Below are 24062 nucleotides of genomic sequence, written 5' to 3' on the forward strand. Positions count from 1 at the left end.
ATTATAAAGTGCAAGCTGGAGTTTGGCTTCAATTTGTTAGTGCATTTAAATCTGCTAATATATTTAACACCACCCACCCCCAGAATGAAAATGCTGCTGTCTGTTGTGCCTCCTGTGCTCATTCTTCTAGAGTTGTGTCTCATTAATACTGGAAGTGGGTTACTGGCCTGGTCACCAGGTGAAAACTAAAAAAAGAAAACTGATGTAAGCTGCAATATAATACATTTATGGTTTTGGGTTTAAAGAATAAGTTCACCTTTTGACAAAAATAATTTGCAGGTAAAAAAAAAAAAAAGTACATTTATTATTTTTTGTTGTAGGGGCCTGTAAAACATTGCACCAGCGATCAGCGATCAACCTGTTAGTATATCTGCTTATCTGTACATCCCTTACGGGATCGCTGAACTACCAAGGCATTCCACAACACCATGGTAGTTCATTGAGAACTGCAAGCCAACATCTGGAAATGATGTCAGTACTTGTAGTTCATTCACAGAACTCTGTGTATGAATGACACGGCCACATGGGCGGAGCTGTTTTTAAAAAATGCCAGCTTGTAGGGGGAACTTCTGCCCGTACTGCTGTCACAGGGAGGGGGAGCAGCGAGCAGCGGCTGCAGCATTGGGAACATGTTACATATCCCACTCTAAAAAAGGGTGGAACATGTAACATGTACCCAAAGGTGAACTTATCCTTTAATACAAGAAGATCCTGCACAGAGGTAAAGTTGCACACTGGACTGTGGCACAGATCTTGAAAAAATACACAAAGCACACCAAGATTTAAATAAGAATACACATGGCATACACATGAGTTCAGCATTAAGGCTCAGTTCACTATGAATCACACAGGAATGAGCTGCTTGTTCCTGTTCGATTCTTTTGCAATTTAGAGTTGTGCAATTTTAGCCCATCTATTTTGAAGGGGGCTCAAATCGCACTGCATCGTTCAAACGTAGTACACTTTTGGAAATGCAGTGCAACCGGATTGCATGGCACATTTATACCATGTGAACCGTTGCAGGCAAAAGCACAGAGTATGCCACCTGCGCTTGGGGTGTTGTTTACACTGACACATGCTGCAGATCGCAACTGCAAAGCATTTTGAACATGGTGCAAGAACTGCGCACAGATCGCAGGTTTCTTGCTCCGCATTTTAGTGTGAACCTAGCCTTAATCATTTCTAAGGGTTGTTACATATGTGTAGTTTAATTTGAAAAATATGTGAAAATGCTAACTGTACTTTCACAGCACATTAGCTCGTTTTTTTTTTTTATATATTCAAAGATACAAAACAACCATAAAAATCATGATTGCCTTTACATTTTCTTTCTCCGAGATGCCACCAAGGGCGTAGTCATTATTATTTTTTACAAGAATACTGCAGTCAAGGACTGAGCACAAGTAAAGAATCTGCTCCACATACAGAAGCTTGAAATTCTGTATCTTCAACACCAAGAGTCTTAACAATGATTTGTAAGCTGCAGTTATGTAATCACTGGTGGAACACATAACAAGCTGCTAAAAGCAGGCAGATACTGCTTAGACAATGCTCTTGTCTCCAGGCTAAATCCTGGCATTGGGGTATTTGTAGGAACTGGCCAACTTTCGTTACAGGTGTACGACTGTTTGTTCAACATGTCCGGTTTCTGTTGAATGGTCTTGCTGGAAAACCAGTATTCAATCAGCACTTGCAGCCAATGGCTCCAAGAACTGATCTGTGTATTCTGACTAATCAGAGCTATTGTCTTCTTGTCAGAATACAGCTCAGTGGGAAAAATCCCTGACCACACAACTTTGTTTGTGCATTTAACCTGCTGGTTGAATGAAAATAAAAACTGCATGTGTATACCCAGTTTAAGAATGCAAGTAGGGAAGACTTCAGGGACCCCACTAGATGGTCATTCCGCTTTGCACAAAGGGATGGAATCACATGGTCTTAAAGTGGTTCTAAGGTCAGAAGGTTTTTTACCTTCGTGCATTCTGTGCATGAAGGTAAAAAAACTTTCTGATTGCAGCTCCCCCCTCAGCCCCGCCTTATACTTACCTGAGCCCCCTCTCGATCCAGCGATGTGCATAAGAGCCATGGCTCTCTGTGGTCTCTCTCTCCTTATTGGGTCACACAGAAGCGGAAGCCATTGGCTCCTGCTTCTGGCAATCACAGCCAGTGAGCCAATCAAGAGATAACGTGGCAGAGCCGTGCTTTGTGTGTATTTGGACAATGTCCATTCACAGAAGTGTGGCTCAAAAGTGAGCCTGCTCAAGTGCCCCCACAGCAAAAGGCTAGCTATTGGGGGCACTTTGCTGGTGGGAGAAGCAGGACAGCCAGAGGGGGACCCAAAAAGACGAGGATTGGGGCTGCTCTGTGCAAAACCACTGCACAGACCAGGTAAGTATAACATGTTTGTAATTTAAAACAAAAACAAATCCAACCTTTAGAATCACTTTAAGGGATACGCTAAGCCAAACCACACAGGGGCTTCAAGCAGTTAGTAATCTGTTTCTCTAGGGAGTACTTGAGTGCAAAACAGGAATAAAAAATTATGGCTCCTGTCAGTAAAGACTTGGAATTAAAAAGGCATGTGGAATCTACTCTATATTCTTATTTCTTGTGGACAGTTACAGCATAGACACAGGCTGCACTTATACAAAATAATTTAGGTGAGGAGAGCTCTAAGGGAACAGCTTAGCAGTATACTGTAATTACAAAATTGAATGGCATCCTTATATTCATTAGAGTAGCGTATGTGTACAGTTAACCCAGAAATATAAATGTTTTTAGAATTCAGTCTTGAAATACAGTGAGAACACTCTGAATATACTGTGTGCAAAATCACTGTAACAACAGAATATATCCAGATCATCTAGAACTGGGGCAGGCAACCTGCGGCTCTCCAGCTGTTGCAGGACTACAAGTTCCATCATGCTGCTGCAAGTCATAGCTGTAACTGTCAGTTTTGTAATTTTGCAATGCCTCATGGGAAATATAGTTCCACAACAGCTAGAGAGCCACAGGTTGCCTACCCCTGATCTAGAACCATCATTCCCAACTTAGGTATAATGATCACCTTCCAATCAATATCTTACCCTAATAAGTTCCTTGTCCCCATCTGATGACTCTTCCTTACTGTAATGTGTCAGCATCTCTTGCAGCAGCTTCACATTGTTATTCACTTCCTCTAGAGTGTGAACACGCTTACTCACCTTCTGCATTCTCACCTCATCCTGCACAATGCACAAATACATCATTGGAGCTACACAATACTCAATATGTGTAATATACTATATTGCAGTTATTCGAGAAAGTTGAGCTGTGAAGACATTCAGTGCATCCTGACCATACAGCTACTTAAATTATAGAAGATATCTGAGCAAAAATGATGGAAGATGTCTAAGCATGCCAATGACAGATCAAGCTCTGTCCACGTGACATCCTCAGTAAGACCATTATTTCAAAACAGTAAGTCATAAATAGAGTTTAGAGGCATTAAATAATTATATTATTCCATATTCCGTTATGGCCTTCAAACTGTTCCATGTTACCAGCAAAGCATACTGTTGAGGGGACGGGTCTACTGAACGTAGGTTGTCAAATGACTGCACGCATGTCATGGGCGGTCTTGTCATGCAGCATTTTACTAGCACCATCCCCAAGGAAAACTGTAAACAAAGGCAGAGGATTCCGTAAGGTCTCACGGAATTTTCTGCTTTTGTTTACTGTCAAATTACTGCTTGTATCACTGTAACCTCAGAATTTACCATATATAAAAGCTATGGAGCTGCAGAAGGCCACCATAAAGCAATACTCAAATAGGGGGTCTTCTGCTTTAGAAGACCCTGTGAGGTTATTGATGCAGCAGAAAGAAAAATCATAATAGCAAAGGATCAGGCGTGAAGTACAGAAAGGCCATGAAGAAAGACCATCCAGCAGCCTTAAGGAGTTTCTGAAAACCCATTATGCACCATATGAGGCTGGGCTGTGCTAACCAAGAGCAGGAAAGGTGTAAATCAATACTTAGGAAACCATCGATTCAGCGGTAGAAGAAACAGGAACTTTAAAGAATAACTCCAATACAAATGCAAATCCCTTACCTTCTAATAACACAGTATTGACCTGTCGAGTGTAAACAGCAACTCATAGGGAAATAGTTCTACATTTTTTCACACAACTTTCACCCTGGGCCTCTTTTTTCCTAGGAAACTAAACTGAGAAAACCACTGAATCTTGGGTGAAATGTGTGCGAATCATGTGTGAAAACATTTATGAATACACCCCATAGAGTTGCAAACTACTGGGGGACTACCAGTTATTAAAAACTCCAGAGTATACATTCAACAATTTTGAAAAGTGCAACATAAAATGAAATATTTGAAGAAAGGTCCACAGACAAAGTAACTGTGGAAATAAATGCTGTATTGCTTAACAGTAACAAATTACTTCAGTTTATTTTTTGCTGCTTTTATGCATGTTGTAGAATTGTGTGGGCTGTGTTTTATTGAGGCATTATTAGGTGTTCACTTACCTCTTTTACCATTGATTTAATCAACTTGTTGGCTTCCTGCAGGTCATCTGGATTCTTACTTTTCAGCAATCTAGCCAACAACTGAAGTAGCAATATAAACATACTGTGTTAGGAAAATCAGAAAAAGACAAAAAAAAGACACACAAAGACATTTTATTACCTTAGATCTCTCCTCATCATCAAAAATTGGATTTTTAGGGCGGATTGGAGGTGATGGGATCAAGGTATGGTCCACTGGGATTACTGGGTCTGACAGAACAATACCTGGCATAGGGAACCAAAGTAGAATTACAGTTGAAATACCCACAAAAATAAAGTATAAACAGAAATAAAGGGGTTTATTTACTAAAGCTGGTTGACTCAGAATCTTGTGCACTTCTGCATGGAAACCAATCAGCTTCCAGGTTTTATTGCTAAAGCTTAACTGAACAAGCTGAAGTTAGAAGCTGATTGGCTACCATGCACAGGTGCACGAAATTCTGAGTCAACCAGCTTTAGTAAATAAACCCCAAAGTGTCAAGATTTTAGGTAAAATGCAATGTGTTTAATAATGACATTATTCTTTTTTTTTTTTAACTAACATGCAGATAAGTGTATGCGTGATTGGGGCATAATCATTATTGGTAGCCAGATTTAACCTGTTCATCCCACACACCTGTATACCTCTTATGTTCACATTCCAAGCCTATGGATTTGAAAATTACTCTGTCATTGTGAAAGAGAATGAAATAATACATAAATATTTTTTAAAGCCAAATAAACCCTTCTTTTGCCAGTATTGTCTTGCAAAAAATATTTTATTTTCTATGCAATTTATAGACAAAATAAAATGGAAATCTATAGACAAAAAAATGAAGAAAAAAAACTTTTAAAACTATTGTTATTGTAAATTAAAAGTAAATGTTTTATTTTATTATTTGTTCCATTAATAATAATAATAAAATTATGTTTGAGTTACAAAGCATTGTGAAAATATTTTACAAAGTAGTTTCCCTTATTATCTTCTCATCCTAACCCCCCTCTTCCCAGTTCTCTTCCCCATCAAGGCACTTCTATCCCCCATTTCAATTGGTAATTTGTAATTTTTCTCTCATAGTGTGATGATTTTCACTGTTTAAGCAGTCTCTGTTAGATTTATACATCCTTGATCTACACACCTTTTGATGACAATAGGGAAGATTGACTAAAACTATAGCACAAAATCTAGTGCAGCTGTGCATGGTAGCCAATCAACTTCTAACTTCAGCTTGTTTAGTTAAGCTTTGACAATAAAACATGGATGGTGATTGGTTTCTATGCAGAGCTGCATCAGATTTAGCATGTTCCAGTTTTAGTAAATCTCCCGCAATGTACCATCTTCCCAGCAAGTCACAGCTTGCGAAGTACTGCATTCCTCCTACTGTCATGGAAATTTTGTATTGTTGGTCGAACTTTAAATGTGTCATGTATTCGTGTTATTCATATGTCTCTCGTGTGGCTTAATTAAAGCTCTGAAGGCTGCAATTGGGCCATGCGCATGTACAATGTATGTATTACAGTACTCGGCTTGGTAATGGATGAGATGGCAGATCTGCGCTTATAGACCGGCGTGTATACCACCACGGCATTCCATGCGAATGCCGCTGTCAGTAGACCGTGGGCCTGTATCCACATATCAGCAGCATGGTACCACGTGGGCTTCATAACGCAATGCGCAAGCGGTGTGAACTCCACGTGTAGGCTTATGCATATCTTACAACCCATTACCAACTTGAAACTGTATCTGGGATGGATGTGTTTTAATAAAGATCGTATCGGGCCCATCCAGGTACAGACTGATATTTTTAGAGAGTGCTTGTACAGAGAATGTACATACCAATAGAAGATAGTAGGACAGGAAATATGACCTCAGATGGCTCATAGGGGGGAAGGGGAGGAAGTCTGCTGACCTCAGAAGGTTCATGGGGGAGGACCAGTGATAGATAATAGCAAAGGCTATGCTCCAATTGGAATGTACATCCTCTGTATAAGCAATCCCCATTGTATTGTTCGGTGGGAGGGATTGACTTTATTCATGTGGGGGGCATGTGTGTATTCTTAATAAAACAGAGAGCTGAGCCTAAAATCAGCCCTTATGTGAGTTGCAACCAGCCTTAGAGTGTCGTGTGATCATTCCAGGGTAACGGAGCTCCATCACCCACAAATTCAACAGAACCAAAGTATTTGGATGGGCAGGAATCGTGTAGTTTAGCTGCAGTCGTGGTAAGCGAGATTCGCACAGCTTTATGGGGGATTTCTGCGCATCCAACTGCGAGTACTCACGGTAAGGAGAAATTCGTTAAAGCGAATTTCCAAGACAGTTTGGCGAGCCTGGTGGATACTAACGCGTATTCTTGCGTAGCTAACCTAGAACGAGGGGGGAATGGCCATCATGAACTAGCAAAAAGTATGCCGGCACATTTCAGGTCTCTCTGCCATTAAGAGGATCGCTTTTTGCGTGTTCGTGTGGCTGATTTCGCTCTCTGTTAGCTAACAAGAAATACCGCTTAACAAGGACCTCGTTTTTTGTCCTAAACTCTTGATTTGTGGGTGAAAAGACGAGGGTTTGTCTCTGCTGAGAGCAGCAGGGGGGGTGGGTTTTGGTTGGCTGGATTTGGTCAAGTTTAAAAATCTTCCAACCAAAAATTAAACGGGTATATGTTTTAGTGGGTAAAAGTTGTTGCATAGTGTTAGGTAAGTATTTGTGGGCTGTAGGTACTGTGGTGATTGCTTTACCCCCCTCCACGTGAGGTAATTATTACAGTGCTGAAAGGCTTAGGTTAATTGTTAACTGTTGTAAGATCTCTGTGTGTATGTGATCTGTACAATGTTTTGTGGTATTACTGCTCCCAGCAAGCATGCAGCAGGGGGTCCTTTTTGTTACATGTGCATGTTAGTGTGATATGTTGGTGTTTTATGTCCGTTCTGTGATTGTGCCCAAATTGTGTTGTATGTGTGCTTCATATTGTTGTGTAATTGTCCAGTGTATGTTCTGTCCAAACGTCTGTTTTATGTAAGAGGCAATTTTGAGGCTAGAGGCTGCCGTGTGCTTCCCTGTGGGGGGCCATTCTAGCGTTACCATGTGCTTCCCTGTGGGGGGTCATTCTAGTATCTGCCATGTGCTCCTCTGTGGGGGGTCATTTTCTTGACTAAACCACATGGACTCCTTTTGTTTGGTGGCCATTTTGTTGGCTACCAAATGTGCAGTAATCTCTATGCAATGTGCATGAAGTTTCCTATATGCATTTGACCCATATTGTGTTTTTAATCCAAATTTTTTACAGTTTCATTTGTTTGCTTTTAGCTTTAAATTTGCGTATTGCCAGCCAATTTAAAGTGTATTAAGCGAGTTTTCCCTTCACGTGTTCCATATTTAATGAGCGCGGTGAAGTCTGGGTTTTTGCACATAGATTTCTTGTATAGTGATTATGTTTTTCTTGTGTTTTTCCTGTTAAAAGTAGTTCCTTATTGTAAAGCGGGTTTGTTTTAAGCTGCTGTGTCGCGTGTTTCACGTCCAGCAGACTTTTTGTGTAAACGGTTCTAGGTGGTTGCAGTAAAGATTGCGTGTATAACGTGGATCGTTTAGCGGTGCTGATAGGAGTGATTTTTGAGTCAGCAACAAGGTTACTTTTGGCGCAGTTTTTCGGTTTACCTCTGTGTAATTGTTTTACTGTGAAACGTCCCGTGTTTTTCATAAGGATCCACTTTGTCCTTTTTAACAGTTTTTCAGGTTGAAAAAGGGTTTTTCTGTGTGTATTAGGAAAGTTTTTTTCTTTTTACACAAATTTCCTAAAGGTCAGTTAGTAGGTTTCTGCCCAACCAGTGACCCCTAAGTAACATCCAAGAACCCCTCTTTTTGTTTTGACTTGTGTTAGCTACTGTGTGCAGGGAGAGAAAAGCCACTTTCATCATTGTGCGGTGTGGCCTGCCAAACACAGTGGGTGATGAGAGCCACATAAATTACGCTGTGTGAGTGGGCGGTCCAGGGAAGTATAACACTTAGCCTGGTTACCACAAACACTTCGGGTGGTCAGGATCACACAAATTGCGCTGTGGGAGTGGGAGGTGTGCTCTCAGTCTGACCGCCACTTGATGCGCTTCGGGTGATCGATAAGTATCACATAAATTACGCTGTGCTGGGAAAGTGGTGGAATCAGGCCTCTCGGTAGGATCCCACCGAGTGCTCCAGGGGGTAAACAGGTACCCGGACGCGGGATATATACCAGTGACTAGTCACGATGGGCAGTAGTCAGTCCATGAAGAGAGAGGGGGAACCAGCCCTCTTCAGGGTAAGGACAGCTGCACAACTGATGAAGGTGAGTTTGGGGGGGAAGTCTACAGAACCCCTCAAAAGGTGGAATAAATGGTCGAAGGGTACCAGATGGGAAATTCCCCGGGAAGGTACATTTGACGCATGGAGGTGGGAAAAATTCATCTCTGAATTTGGACCACGGATGCAGGCGTCAGAACTAGAGATCGCACAGCTATAGCTTCACAGGTCAATCCGATTAGGGAAGCAAGGCATACATAAACTGGTGTCTGTCCGGAAGAACCAGGTGATGTATACCTGGCCTCCAGAGGGAATAAAACAGGAGGATCCAGTGTCAGAGGTGGAGGAAGCTCTTTCAGGGCTGACTCTACTAAGGCAGGCAGGATCAGGGTCTACTGGGGTCCCCCAACAACCAACAGTGGCTGAGATAAGTATAACTGCACCTGTCTCTTCTGTTAGTGACGTCACTCTTGACATACCTTCTGTGTCTTCTGTCTCTATGCCTCAGCCTCTGCCTCTACCTCTCCCTTCTCCCTGCTTCACCCCAGCTCCTTCTGTTTCCAACTATGAAGCCTACTCAACAACCGATTTGCAGACTATCTGTGAATCAAGGGGAATAGACACCCGGTTAAAAAACAGGGCGGATTGCATCAAAGCGCTACGAACCACTGATCAGACCCCTGCCCCCCAGCTATACCCTGATCTGAGGGACCTCAAACCTGAAGGTGCAGTAAGCGAGGTGGTTAATCTAAGCCCACCGATGATGCTGGGTCAGCCCTTGCACTCTTCCCGGACCGAGGCCTATCCAGTCAGGGTGCAGCAATTTGAAGGTCCTCCCAATGCACGGGGGGAACGGACTTTAGGGGAACGGGTAGTTTGGCATGTCCCTTTCACCCCGGCAGAGATCCGCACTATTCTGGCTGAGCTCCCGGACTATCGAGTCAATCCGAGAGGATTTGCTCGAATGTTTGGACAAAACCAGTTCAGCTATGGTATGAGCGGGTCAGATTGTGCACAGATCCTACGGGCAAAGGTGGGCATGGAAGTGGCCAGTACAGTGATTGCAGGGTGCTCTATAACCACGCATGAGGAGATGACTTCAGGGGGCAAAGAGTTCTGTACACAGCTAAAGGCAAAGCTTCCAGAAATGTATGGTGCTACCTCTACTACGGACATGATGAAGCTCACCCAGGGTCCTAATGAGGAAAGCGCCTGCTTCTGGCGCCGTCTCAAGCAGACGGCACTGGATGCGGATCTGGAAGTTGGACCTGATGCTCCAACTGAAGGGGTAAAGGTGACCGCGACGCACATTCTGTTGCGGGCCAAATTTTTGGAAGGCATCGATACTAAAATTCGGGAAAGGCTGGTTCTGGCCCGACCCGAATATAATGAGATGTCTATCCCTGCTATCCTTTCCACTCTTGCGGCAATAGAGAGGGAAATGGATAGAAGAAAACAAGACAAGGCCAAAGTTCTTATGTCCCAGACCCCACACGAAAAACCAAGGGATCTGGGTCACAGGAAGGATAGGCCCCCACCCAGGTGCTTCCAGTGCCACCAAACGGGGCACATGAGGAGGAGCTGTCCCCAATTACCTAAAGGTCGGTGGCAGTTCATTCCTGATGAGTCCTCCGCCCCTATGACCACCATGGTAAGTAACTCCTATGAATTCTCATAGGAAGTTGACAAATCGGTGTCGGCCCAGATCCATCTTTTTCTAGAGGAATTAAAATATCCCCTCCCTTGCCTCACTGACACCAGTGCAGCAAGAACGGTCTTGTGAAAACAGGACATCCAAGGCAAGGTACCTCTCTCAGGGGAAAACCCTCCTAACCCCTACTAACCTCACTATCAAACGATGCACTATTCTTAACCCAGCTTCTCTTCTTCCTGTGTCGGAAGATGAGAAGGGGGGGGAGGACAGCAATGACAGTGCTGAATTTTGCAACACGACTAACAATACTAACACCTCTTCTGCTAACATGTCTTCTTTGTCCACTACTAATCTCTCTTCCAAAGGACACGACTGCATTTCTTTGGTGGAACTGGAGTCAGCGGCGACACACCCCATATCACCCCGAGAGTAGCGGTAAGGTTGAACGTCTTCCGATACCCAAAAACCTTGGCCTGAGTGTCTCCCCATTGCCCCCTATTCCATCCGGAATGCCCCTCGGCAACCACATGGGCTGTCACCCTACGAGGTGTTGTTTGGGGGACTTCCCAAAACAGGGTTGTACTTTCCTCAACAGTTGTCGTCTTTGCATTCACAGCTTACAGGTTATGTGCAATCTCTGCAACGGGAGCTGCAGAAGATACACCATCGGGTTCGCGAATCGCTCCCCGATCCAAATACAATAACAGGTGTTCTTTCTATTGAGCCAGGTGATTGGGTCGTCCTAAAGAAACATCAAAGAACCGGACTCGAGCCACGGTTCACCGGACCATACCAAGTCCAGCTGACGACACCTACCTCACTCAAACTCGAGGGACGAGACAACTGGGTGCACGCAAGCCACTGCAAGAAGCTTTTCAGCTACACCAGAGAATGAGGGGTGTCATTTTCCTTTTTCTTTTTGTTTGTATGTCATACATGTGTGTGAACGGAGGAAAAGACGGCAGATACCCCAACCTTTTATTTAAAATGCACCTGCGTTTAGCCAGAACCGCCAACAAAACCAACTGTTGGGTATGCTCTAAGCCCCCACCCAGTCATCACATGTCCGCAATGGCCGCTGTTCATGCCCTATATGACATCCGCGTCGGCATGAAAAAGCAAGGGACCCCTGGTCAGCCCCCACGTAGACATTTGTCGGTAGAACTTAATGACACATTTTTAGCAGGTAACATCAGTTTCAGCACCAATATTAGCTCTAGCTCCTGTAGGGCCCTCACCAGTCCATTATGGGTAACTGGGCAGCTAGGCAGCCCTCAGGTGTGCTTTAACATCAGCTTTGGCACAGGTAACAAGTTTGTTGGGACTACCACCTGCGAGGGAGGTATAACTGTCAATCTGACTAACCAGACTTCCTTTCTGAGTAACCACACTGACCGACCAGACCACGTGTGTTGGAAGGACGGATGTGATGTGCAGACTGAGGGAGCAATCCCCCAGTCTGTGCAACTGTTGCTCAGTACCAGAGGCCGAACGAGGAACTCCTCCTGTTCTGCTCTGACAGGTCCATACTATTTTCTGTGTGGTTCGGCAGCCTATAGAACATTTCCCCAGAACGCGAAAGGTTCGTGTGCCCTCATAAAGCTAGTCCCCGCATCCTATGTAGTGATGGACCATGAAGAGTTGATGGTCCACAAGAAGGTAAGGATGGCAGGGAGAGTTCGCAGGGAGCTGTTCTCTGAGGGCGACCAGGCATGGGCTTGGTTCCCCTCATGGACAGGATGGGGAATAGAACTTATGAAGCGCCTGAACAATTTTTCTGTCATCGTGGATAGTATGTTTAACGAGACCGTAGAGGCTGTCAGAGAAATTGCCCAAGAACAACGGCAGATGGGAATTTTAGTGCTTCAGGAGAAGATGGCCCTTGATTATCTTTTAGCCGCCAAAGGGGGGTTCTGTGAGTTCATCGGAGAGGATTGTTGTACTTGGATAGAAGACACCGATGACAAGGTCCAGGCCCATATGGACAAAGTTAGTGAACTACAGGGAAAAGCTAGAGCTATAGCTAGTGAGGGTTGGAATCCGTTCAAGGGTTTGGGAGGATTGGGAGATTTCCTGTTCTCCATCGGATCTTGGTTGAAGGAAGTGGGAGTGTATATCCTGATGCTTCTCTTTTTCATCTGCCTTTTATATGCCGCGGTGAGATGTTCCTGTTGCCTCATCGACCGTGTAAACCAAGCTCGGGCAGACGACCACATCTCCATGCCCGCTCCTGGGATCCCACTCCAACCACTGATCGGAGGAAGACCTCACCAACCATCCACCTTCTCTACAGATTACGTCCTGGCTTCCCTCTAATTTATCTCTCTGAAGACCACATTCTCCAAGACCTTCAAGCAAGCTTCAAGCCTCATCATTGTTTGTGTCTGCGATTTGGAAAACTGTCTGGGTCGAGACCAGCCTTGTGTGGCCCCGTCTGCAGGGGCAATTTGAGAATCTATTGCTGGATCTCCCCAGACCACCGTGGGATCACAAGCTTTATTCATACCACAAGTCTGTTTGTGGTTTTTGCAAGAGCCTTCCTGTAGTGAAGGTTCCAACGCTCTTGAGGATCATCGCTTCAATCAAGCCTGTTTGCGTCGAGTCTGCGTCGGGTCTTGTTGTTTCAGGTACCCCGTGGAGCTTTATTCTCAGGGACAACTACAGGAACTCTTTGAAGTTTGAGACTACACCCATCAAGCTGAAGAAGATCAAGAAGGGACACGAGGAGAATATGATAAAACAGGAGGGAATGTCATGGAAATTTTGTATTGTTGGTCGAACTTTAAATGTGTCATGTATTCGTGTTATTCATATGTCTCTCGTGTGGCTTAATTAAAGCTCTGAAGGCTGCAATTGGGCCATGCGCATGTACAATGTATGTATTACAGTACTCGGCTTGGTAATGGATGAGATGGCAGATCTGCGCTTATAGACCGGCGTGTATACCACCACGGCATTCCATGCGAATGCCGCTGTCAGTAGACCGTGGGCCTGTATCCACATATCAGCAGCATGGTACCACGTGGGCTTCATAACGCAATGCGCAAGCGGTGTGAACTCCACGTGTAGGCTTATGCATATCTTACAACCCATTACCAACTTGAAACTGTATCTGGGATGGATGTGTTTTAATAAAGATCGTATCGGGCCCATCCAGGTACAGACTGATATTTTTAGAGAGTGCTTGTACAGAGAATGTACATACCAATAGAAGATAGTAGGACAGGAAATATGACCTCAGATGGCTCATAGGGGGGAAGGGGAGGAAGTCTGCTGACCTCAGAAGGTTCATGGGGGAGGACCAGTGATAGATAATAGCAAAGGCTATGCTCCAATTGGAATGTACATCCTCTGTATAAGCAATCCCCATTGTATTGTTCGGTGGGAGGGATTGACTTTATTCATGTGGGGGGCATGTGTGTATTCTTAATAAAACAGAGAGCTGAGCCTAAAATCAGCCCTTATGTGAGTTGCAACCAGCCTTAGAGTGTCGTGTGATCATTCCAGGGTAACGGAGCTCCATCACCCACAAATTCAACAGAACCAAAGTATTTGGATGGGCAGGAATCGTGTAGTTTAGCTGCAGTCGTGGTAAGCGAGATTCGCACAGCTTTATGGGGGATTTCTGCGCATCCAACTGCGAGTACTCACGGTAAGGAGAAATTCGTTAAAGCGAATTTCCAAGACACTACTTCCTCCTCTTCGGATTGTGGCATGGCTACAGAGCTTGCAGCCATACCTCTCCACAACCTTCAGACTCAACTCATATGGACACTTTCATCACTTCAGCTGTGACTAGGTACTCTGTCATCTTATTTTTGGCCTTTAACTACCACTTCCTCAATCATCCTTACAGTGGGACGCCTTCCCTTTCCTACTGCCCACAGAAACACACTTAAAGCAAGGAATTGTGCCTTTAAGCATTTGCTCTCTGGCTTCTGAACTTCAATACTTCTCTTACTGAAATAATTGCCCCCTTGAAGTGGACTCCTCCGCCCTTCTACAATTCCTGGGGACTCTTTACTGCTTTTTTCAAAGGTGACAAAACAGGGATTCCACGAACCACCAGCCACCTGTTATAGCTCACCTGCTTTACCTCCTGACCGCTTACCTTGGCACGATTGTTCACCAGCTCCAGTATTGGAACTATTTGTAACCTAAGACCTCCATCTGGCACAACACCTCTCTCAACAGCCTTACAGGGGTCACGGCTTACCTAACCACTGTCGTACCTCCTCTGTCTCATGTTCTACTACCATCATGGGGAACAGCTCCATTGTCAGACCCCTAAACAAGGCAAACCATACTCAGGCACCTCCAAGACATCCGAAACATCTGCCAAGAAAACACCACAAGAAATGACCACCTCACAATCCTCACCTATACAGTCTCTGCTATCTCAGGAACTGTTACCTAACCTAAATGATTCCTCCAATGACAGCGTCCCTGCTGCTCAGCTGGAGGACCCCAACGAGGTGACTGTCCATAATACCGCTCTCCTCGAAAAGTTCAAACTCCTTCTTCAGAAAGAACTAACTATCACCACAGAATAGCTTACCACCAAAATTACACATGAAATCAGTGACTTGAACACAAAATGGATGACACTATCTCCATCGTTGACAACCATGAACAGGACATAAACACAGCTAAACCGGACTGGACCTCTCCTTTGCTCTCTTGAAACTAGAAGATCTAGGAAACCGCAGCAGAAGAGGGAACTTCAGGATCTGAGGCCTTCCTGAATTTATTAAAGACCTAAATTCCATTGTCACTGTTACAGGAGCTTGTTACAGAAATACCAGTTGAACAACTTGAGTTTGTCAGAATTCACAGAGTTTTTGGCCCAAAAGAACAGAGGGCCCTAATCGCAGCATTATTGTCAAACCCACTTTCTACAAAACCAAGGAATCTATCATGCATGCTGCCTGGTCAAAGAGGGACCTAGTCTTTCAAACACACAAGTAACAAATATACTCGGACTTGGCCCCTCAGACACGTCTTAAGAAGACGTAAGGAACTTAAGCCTTGCACTTAAATCCTGCAAAACAATACTATTACATACCGCTGGAACTACCTCCTCAAACTGTCCTCATGCCTTCTCCACTCCTGAGAAAGCCCAAGATGTCTTTGTAAAATTACAACTTATGACTGCTCCACCCTCTGGCTCACAAGCCTCACAATCCTTACTACGCAAATCACCCAGCCTGACTCCACTTTGGGAACCCCTGCACTGAAGGCAGAACTCCAAGACAAAACAAAACTCATTCTTTTTATGATCCAGAAGTTCTCGTTGGAGACTGATAAGGAATCACCTTGTTGGCCTACCTGCCCCCCATTTTCAGAGTGGATTTAGATCTAATCAGAACCAAACCCGACATTAAAGGAATAGTGGCTGGTCATATAAAGTCAGTCTGTTCACGGATTAGCTTTTGCTAACTTTAACCCAACCCAAACCTCATTACCTGTTTTATTTTCTATACTGAAACAATTCTTCAATTTTTCAGGCTTAACCATAAATGAAGATAAATCCTCTGCCCTCTAACCGATGTAGCTGTTGCATCCTTGAAACAGAACTATACACTATATTGCCAAAAGTATCGGGATGCCTGCCTTTACACACACGTGAAATTCAATGGCATCCCAGTCTTAGTCCATAGGGTTCAATATTGAGTTGGCCCACCCTTTACAGCTATAACAGCTTCAACTCTTCTAAGAAGGCTGTCCACAAGGTTTAGGAGTGTGTCTATGGGTATATTTGACCATTCTTTCAGAAGCGCATTTGTGAAGTCAAGCACTGATGTCGGACGAGAAGGCCTGGCTCACAGTTCCAGCTCTAATTCATCCCAAAGGTGTTCTATTGGGTTGAGGTCAGGATTCTGTGCAGGTCAGTCAAATTCCTCCACTCCAAACTCGCTGATCTATATCTTTATGGACCTTGGTTTATGCAGTGGTGTGCAGTCATGTTGGAACAGGAAGGGGCCATCCCCAAACTGTTCCCACAAAATTGGGAGCATGAAATTGTCCAAAATGTACTGGTATGCTTGGATGCCTTAAGATCTCCCTTCAATAAAACTAATGGGCCAAGACTAACCCCTGAAAAACAACCCCACACCAAACTTTACACTTGGCACAATGCAGTCAGGCAAGTACCGTTCTCCTGACAACCACCAAATCCAGACACATCAATTGGATTGCCAGATAGAAAAGAGTGATTCGTCACTCCAGAGAGCACGTCTCCAGTGCTCTAGAGTCTAGTAGCAGCGTGTTTTACACCACTGCATCCGACACTTTGCATTGCACTCGGTGATGTAAGGCTTGGATGTAGCTGCTCGGCCATAGAAACCTATTCCAAGAAGCTCTATACGCACTGTTGTTGTGCTATTCTGAAGGCCACATGAAGTTTGGAGATCTTTAGCTATTGACTCTGCAGACAGTTGGCAACTTCTACGCACTGTGCGCTTTATTGACAATTACAAGTCGACAGCTGCAAAGGCTCTGGATCTCACAAGATGCCAATTTAAATTGGCCACCTATGTTCTACTAGCGGCGAAACAAACTATTCCGAAACCTTGGAAACAACATTTGTTTTCTTTGCAGAAATTCATCTTCGCATTGACAACTTTTTTATCAATGCTTTTTTACAAGTTTTTTATAAAGCAAAAGCTTACTAGTTTTCTCCTAGATACACACAAGAATTCCTAAAAACCTGGGCCCCATGGATACAATACACCGACCCCTCCATGTTCCCTAAAAGCTACGCGCTGTTATAGGAACTGAATGCCCTAAATCTCTGGCTGGAGTGTCCCCGATGTCCTTCTTTTGTTCCTCTCTTTTTTTTCCATTCTGTTCTATCCCTCTCTCCCTTTCATTTTTGTCTGGTGTTAAAGTTATTACTCTCACTCTGCCATTTGCGGTGATAATTCATATGAGTGGTATGATTTCCATTTACATATGCACGCAAGACCGTTTTTAATAAATGTTATTTCTTTATTTTACACTGTAACTTTATTTTTTTTATTAATTTTATTGCTATCACAATGTGATAGCATCCCTTGTGATAGCATGGGACATGACAGGTTCTCTTTTTGGAGAGATATGGGGTCTATGAGATCCCATAGCTCTTCTCTGGCCTCCAAAGCATCAGATCACACCAAGATCGTTATGATCTGATACTTGTTCAAGCTGGTAATGTCCTGTTTACATGCAACCGAAACCGGAAGTGAAGAAATCATTAGAGAAAACATTAGAGAAAGCGGGATTAGAGAAACGCCCCAGGAATTTTGTTGAAGTTTTAAGAGCATATCTTCTACACCCAGTGTCAGGAACTAATTAATATACAACAAAGTTGCTACAGTATATACGAGGTAAAGGGGGAGTCTAAATGACCAGAAACAACAAATAATTGGGCCCTTAGGTGACCCTTAGGTATCTGTAATGCACATCCATTGTTTGGTGTTCAGAAAACAATCTCCACATTAATGTGTGTTAAGCAGCATAGCACAGACTCTGGTATCTGGTATCTTTGTTCAGCAGCAATCCAAGGACAATAAAAAAAAAAAAAAATCTCCCTGCTGAATATCTTGTAATGACAGTTCACATCTACCCAGATTCTCATCAGTAAGTGTTTATAGCTCACTTATCCAGAAATATTTACATGGCTGTGATAACAATCTATGCATGAGTATAGAAAGTTTATATTCTAGAAAAAAATCCCTAACTGCATCATTTCAATAATCACACAGGACAGTAAATAAAGAATATAATTCTAAATATACTAATAAAACAAATAATTAATTTTGTCTTGTAAAATGCTGGCTAGTAAGGCAGTGAGTAAAGTTAAGCAAATGTTGCTAGCACTGCTTCCTATAAAGAAAACCTGTTACTTTGCCTGGTTAGGGTTTGGAAGTAGTTATAAACTCAAAAGGTTTTTTTATCTTTCTGCATTCTCTACATTAAGGTAAAAAACACCCAATACCTGTTTCCCCACCCCCTCCCTAAACAATTTCCTGAGTCCTCTCTTGATCCAGCACTTTGCGTAGCTACACTGCTGTTCTCTCTTCCTGGTCTCACAGAAAACTGAGAGAAGCGGGAGCCATTGATTGTCAGTCGAGTACTGTGAGGATGGAGCGGGGAGCATGGCTGAGCCGCACTGTGTGTCTTTTGACATATACAGCCCAATTTAGGAAAACACACCCATTCCTTGCTGATGGGGCACCCGCAGGGAAGAAGGAGTGGACAATGCTGGCGGGGAACTCGGGAAGTGGAAATAAAGGGCTTCCCTGTGCAATACTATCACATAGAGCAGGTTAGTATAACTTTTTTTATTTTAATTAAAAAAATATAGCCTTTACAATCACTTTAACTGAACACAAAGGCCCATGTATACTAGATGTTATGTTTCCCTCGCTATTTCAGTTTCTTTCACACTCAGAGAAACTGTTAAAACTATGCTTACTGCAATATAAGGGCTGCAGACACAACATAGACCTTGACTAAATGGGAGCACATCACAAGCTTCTATTATTTGTATCTTGGCTGTAAGAATGTAATTTTATCTTTATTTCCACAGAATAGCCAATCATTCCTAGCATCAGTTATATAATTTATTATCTGGAGATCTAACAGCAGGCATCAGTAACTCAGAACAATAAATTCAAAATCAAGTTTAAGCAGTCTAGATTAGTCAGATCAATGAAAGCTGGTCTGTTAATTTTCTGTTGTAGATTACTGCAACTTGCTGTTCCCTGCATCATATTATATAGCAAGCTGAACAATATACCTTGCCTTTTCAGCATCTGATAGGCATCCTTTATTTTGTTCTCTTCAGGAAGAGCTACTGTCCAACTATACAAGAGGCCCACCACTTTAATCTTCACTTTTTCCGACACTCTGTCTCCCAAGTACTAAAATAAGAAACACAGTTAGGAAGACTAACATCAGATATTTTTTCATATTTGTGGCTATTCATAATGAACACAGACAAAACAGTAAAGTAGAGACCACACAGGCACAATCAATCAATGGCCAAACATTGACATTTTATCAAACCTAATAAAAAAACTGCCCAGCCTTTTACATTTGCAGGGATGTGTTTAACTGCTTCCATACTGGGCACTTTTACCCCCTTCCTGCCCAGGCCATTTTGCAGGTTTCAGCGCTCTCGCACTTTGAATGACAATTGCGCGGTCATACAACATTGTACCCAAACTAAAATTTGATCATTTTCTTCACACAACTAGAGCTTTCTTTTGGTGGTATTTAATCAACACTGGGGTTTTTATTTTTTGCTAAATTAACAAAAAAATACCGAAAAGTTTGAAAAAAAAACCCACGTTTTTCTTTGTTTCTGTTGTAAAAGTTGGCAAATAAATAATTGTTCTTCATAAATTTAGGCCAAGATGTATTCTGCTACATGTCTTTGGTGAAAATAACCCAAATTAGGATGTATTTTTTAGTTTGTAGGAAAGTTATAGAGTTCACAAACTATGGTATAGATCTGAATATTGATCAGTCCTGAAGTACTGATAGCCAATCTAATTTCTTGAGGGCCAAGAATGTCAGAACAGTACAGATATCCCCCAAATGACCCCTTTTTGCAAAGTAGACAGTCTGACGTACTTCATAAGAGGCATGGCGAGTTGTATTTTTTTTGTCATAATTTTTCGAAAAATTAAAAAAAAAATTTTCACTATTTTTTTTACATACTGTCACCAGTGCAGTACAGTGGTTTTTATAGTTAATTACATTTTTTTTCTTTTTTTAAAGATTTTTTTTTTCATATTTCACTATGACCAAAGTAGTACAATGTTACCATAGGAACATTCTACTACTTTGCGGAAGTGATCAGTATTTTTTTTTTTTTTTTACACAATTTGCTTATAGCAAAGAATTACTTTGCTATAAGCAAGCATTTACCTGAATGACGATTCATTCAGGGTTTTTTTATTTTTTTTTGTGCTTAGCTGTGATTTGGCCACTGTTATTTGAATATACAGTATAATCTCACAGGCAGTGTTAAAGAAAAGGCAGTTTTGGTTGCAATACTCACCTTTATTTTGAAGCTGATCCCCAGTACCTCTTCTTGGCCACAAGATGTGCTTAGTCTTCCAGGTTGAATGATGCCCAGTGTCACTCAACCTGGAAGACTGAGGACTCTATTGTGAATACTGGGTGTTATGGGCATTACAAATCCCTTCATCCACGTGTATTAGCCTGGGTTCATATCTGTGCCATGCTGTACTGAAGTGATTATGAGCTTACAGCAGAGGAGTAATGTGTACGCCGTACCGAGTTTAATGGAAACCCACCAAATGTGAACCTAGCCTCAAAGAAGGGGACCAAATACATCTGATGACTAGCCTGAAGTCATCAGAAAAAGGTAAGAATTAAAAAAACACTGAAAAATATACAGTGGAGAAGGCCTCCAGGGGACTGATCAGCGTGTGGTAGGGTTGAATCCTCATTTCAAATTTTTTTTTCTTTTTTAGTGAATCTGTTTGGATCAAAAGAAGCTGCTGTTTTTTGACATTTTTTTTTAAAGTACAAGTTCTAGGACTGTCATATTATTCCTATATTACAGGTATATGGGTCACTAAATACACATGAAACCAGTAATGTGTTGGTGAAGCTGATATACTCATACTTGTGTCATTGGTTAACATAGTGGTAAATAAAGACAAAACTAAAATCAATTGCCATTAAACACTAACAGCAGTGATCAATGGTTAAACAGGTGGAATTAATTATTCCCTATTGTGTAAAATACATAGTAGTGAATAAACCTGAGTGATCATACATTTCAGTAGTGCATGGTTGATCACTACTACATGTTAACATCTGAGCGACCGCTACTCTTAACAATTAAGTGCTAGTTATTATAGTAGTGTGACTAAGCTAATAAAATTTGCCCTTGTGCCTCTAGGGGTAAGTAGTGATCAATTGGGTTCAAAAACTGCGTAGAACACAAAAAAGGTGCAGTGCATCTCTCCGATACTGCTCCATTGACTAAACACAAATGCCTGCCAAATTCAACCATCTGTGTTTACAGGCTCACCAGCAGGCAAAGATGCATTAGAGCAGTGAGATCATGCCTATCTATGGCTAAATTCAGCCTCTTCTAATTCTGATTTTACATTCTGCAGTGAAGAGCTTCTTAACCCCTTCATGCCCGTAATCTGTATATTATATAACGTAGCTGTCAAACCTGGCTGTTACTAACAGACTCAGTCCCCAATAAGATCAGCAACCAAATAGAATGGAACCCAGTCAGATGACCACTTTGTCAGCTACAACGTAGCGAGCTTAAAAGACAAGTAGGGCTTTTTCATCCGAGAGGCTGAGACAGGTGGCACTCCAGACTCTGGGGTGGATCCCAACTTTGAAGTTGGGATCTATCCCCATCCTGGAGCGGCTGAGTGACGTAAGCCAACAGCGGACTTCAGCCCGCTGTTGGCTGAAAACGGATCACAGGAGTGCAGAACGAACTGCACTCCTGTGATCCACATGGGAAGTAAGGCCAAAAGAGCTTTAGCTATACTTCTTTAAGGATTCACACAGAAAACAATGGTTTTAGCTTGCAGAGGCCACTGCAGTCTGTAGATGGCAGTGTGACTGTTTATTACTGTAATTGTCATACAATTATACTTTCATAAAATATATATATTAAACTATGAAAACATATGAAATCATATGTTCTTACAAAAAAATCAAAAATAAATCATAGCAGACAAAATTTTACTCAACTCACCTTTGGTGACACAACTTTAATTAACTCATTCAAGAAGCGAAATTTCCCAACCTCACTATGGAATCTTCTCCCACAGTTCTTCATACATGCCTCCAGCACCTTAAGATAAACAAGCATTCTGGTAAACATATCTGTGTACTGTCATATGTAGTACATAGGCTAACACACTGCTAATATGTATACAATTTGCACCACTGTGGCTGGGTATGATCAGGCACTGTCTGCCTGTAGCTTTTTGTTAATGCTGTCTATGCACTATAAACAGACTCATTCAGGGCAAAGTGACAAGTTTTCTTGTAAGAATAACCCCTTGCCTATTGATACTTCGTGTATCTTCCCTTTCCTCCCAGCCATCCCATTCAGAGCAGTGACCCAAACCCTGTGTCAGCTGCTGCTAAAGCTTATACAGGGTTAACCTCTTCCTACTATATTAATGTTTAGCAATTGGCAGCTTAGGCCTGAGCTGGCATCCTGGTAGGAGGTCACATGCTCCCCAATACCCTACTGGGTTTCCACTAAAAGCGCTAATGGAGCAGCAAAGGAGTGTGTTCGTAAAAAAGAACAGGTAAAGTAGCATATTCTCTTTGAGGGAATTTGTAGTTAGACAGAAAATGGAGTCTGCCATTTCTGCTACTTGTCTTGGTGTTGTGTTGATACTTTGATTTACTGACCTGGTCTGTCACACCTCTCTCTGGTGAAGCTTCTGTGGAACGGGCATGCTGAAAAACCAGCATCCAACCAGTGCTAGCAGCCAATGGCTGTGAGCGCTGGCTGGTGAGTTCTGGTGGGGGGCAGTATACCTGTCAGAACACAATAGCTCAGCGGGGAGCTCGCTGTACTACTGTCAGATAGTTACTACAGCGAGCTCCTCTTGAGTTCCTCAGTTTTTTTCATTCTGCCCGCTGAGTTGAACGAAAAAACTGAAAGTGTGTACCCAGCATAGGCTTCAGTCTTTGGTCTCCTGTTTTTTTTTTTTTAAATTATATCTCCTCTCACAGCAAACATGTCTTGCCTCCAATACTGCTATCATACAGATAAATCCCAGATCTACCAATCTACTCCTGATCTTGCTCCATCTGTCCTATAAACACATTGGGGTTGATTTACTAAAGGTAATTATATTGTGCACTGCAAATGCAGTTGCTTTATACCTGAGGGAAAGCTCTGAAATGAGGTGAAGTTCTGCTGATTTCTTTCATCCAATCATGTGCAAGCAAAAATGCTGTTTTCTATTTTCTTTGCATGTTCCTCTCAGATCTAGAGCAACTGTACTTTCAGTGCGCTTGCAGTGCACAGCCTATTTACCTTTAGCAAATCAAACCCAGAGTATCGCTGCTCCAGGTGAGTAACCTCTGATGATCCTTTCTCTACTCCTCCAGTCGGGTGCCAGCCCAGCTCACGTGCTGCACAATATGAAATGAGAAAATCCTGATGGCTGAGCTCCAATAATCCACTTTATTCGGCATCGGCAGGAACATTAAAACCATATGACAGATGGTACAGATACAGCGGGGGACAAGCAGGGAGATGTATTTCACGCTAAAAACAGCACTTAATCATTACCCAGTGGGCCCACATCTCTAATGGAGTTTTTAAAGCTTCAGCAGCTGTTACATTACAAGCACTGGGTCTACCTCCTGCTGCGTTGAGCAGGATCTAAGGTAAAAACCGGCTCCAAAAACACAGTACAAGTATTATCAGACATATATCATGAGTGTTCTCCAACCAGTGGACATCCAGAAACATGGGGATCAACACACTGCAGTGTGAAGAATAAATAAATAGAAACAAAGATAACAAATATAAATATATAACCCACACTTGTGTTATAAAATCAGTAATAGAACAT

The 24062-nt window shown here is 42.6% G+C and overlaps 1 protein-coding gene across 3 annotated transcripts in view; it reads right to left on the minus strand.

Annotated features, from left to right (window-relative positions):
- GGA3 (golgi associated, gamma adaptin ear containing, ARF binding protein 3) overlaps nucleotides 1-24062 on the minus strand; it is a 103052-nt gene that overhangs the window by 19173 nt on the left and 59817 nt on the right. For all 3 annotated transcript variants that reach the window (XM_089654909.1, XM_089654908.1, XM_089654910.1), the window contains 5 exons: nucleotides 22214-22312; nucleotides 19247-19370; nucleotides 4683-4786; nucleotides 4523-4603; nucleotides 3087-3224 (listed from right to left, as the gene is read on the minus strand). In XM_089654909.1, the coding sequence (XP_089511035.1) occupies nucleotides 3087-3224; nucleotides 4523-4603; nucleotides 4683-4786; nucleotides 19247-19370; nucleotides 22214-22312 (546 nt within the window). The remainder of the gene's footprint in view (nucleotides 1-3086; nucleotides 3225-4522; nucleotides 4604-4682; nucleotides 4787-19246; nucleotides 19371-22213; nucleotides 22313-24062) is intronic.

Source organism: Staurois parvus, unplaced genomic scaffold (assembly GCF_062004578.1).
Source record: "Staurois parvus isolate SC_StPar_1 unplaced genomic scaffold, SC_StPar_1.0 ptg000813l, whole genome shotgun sequence".
Classification (NCBI taxonomy): Eukaryota; Metazoa; Chordata; class Amphibia; order Anura; family Ranidae; genus Staurois; species Staurois parvus.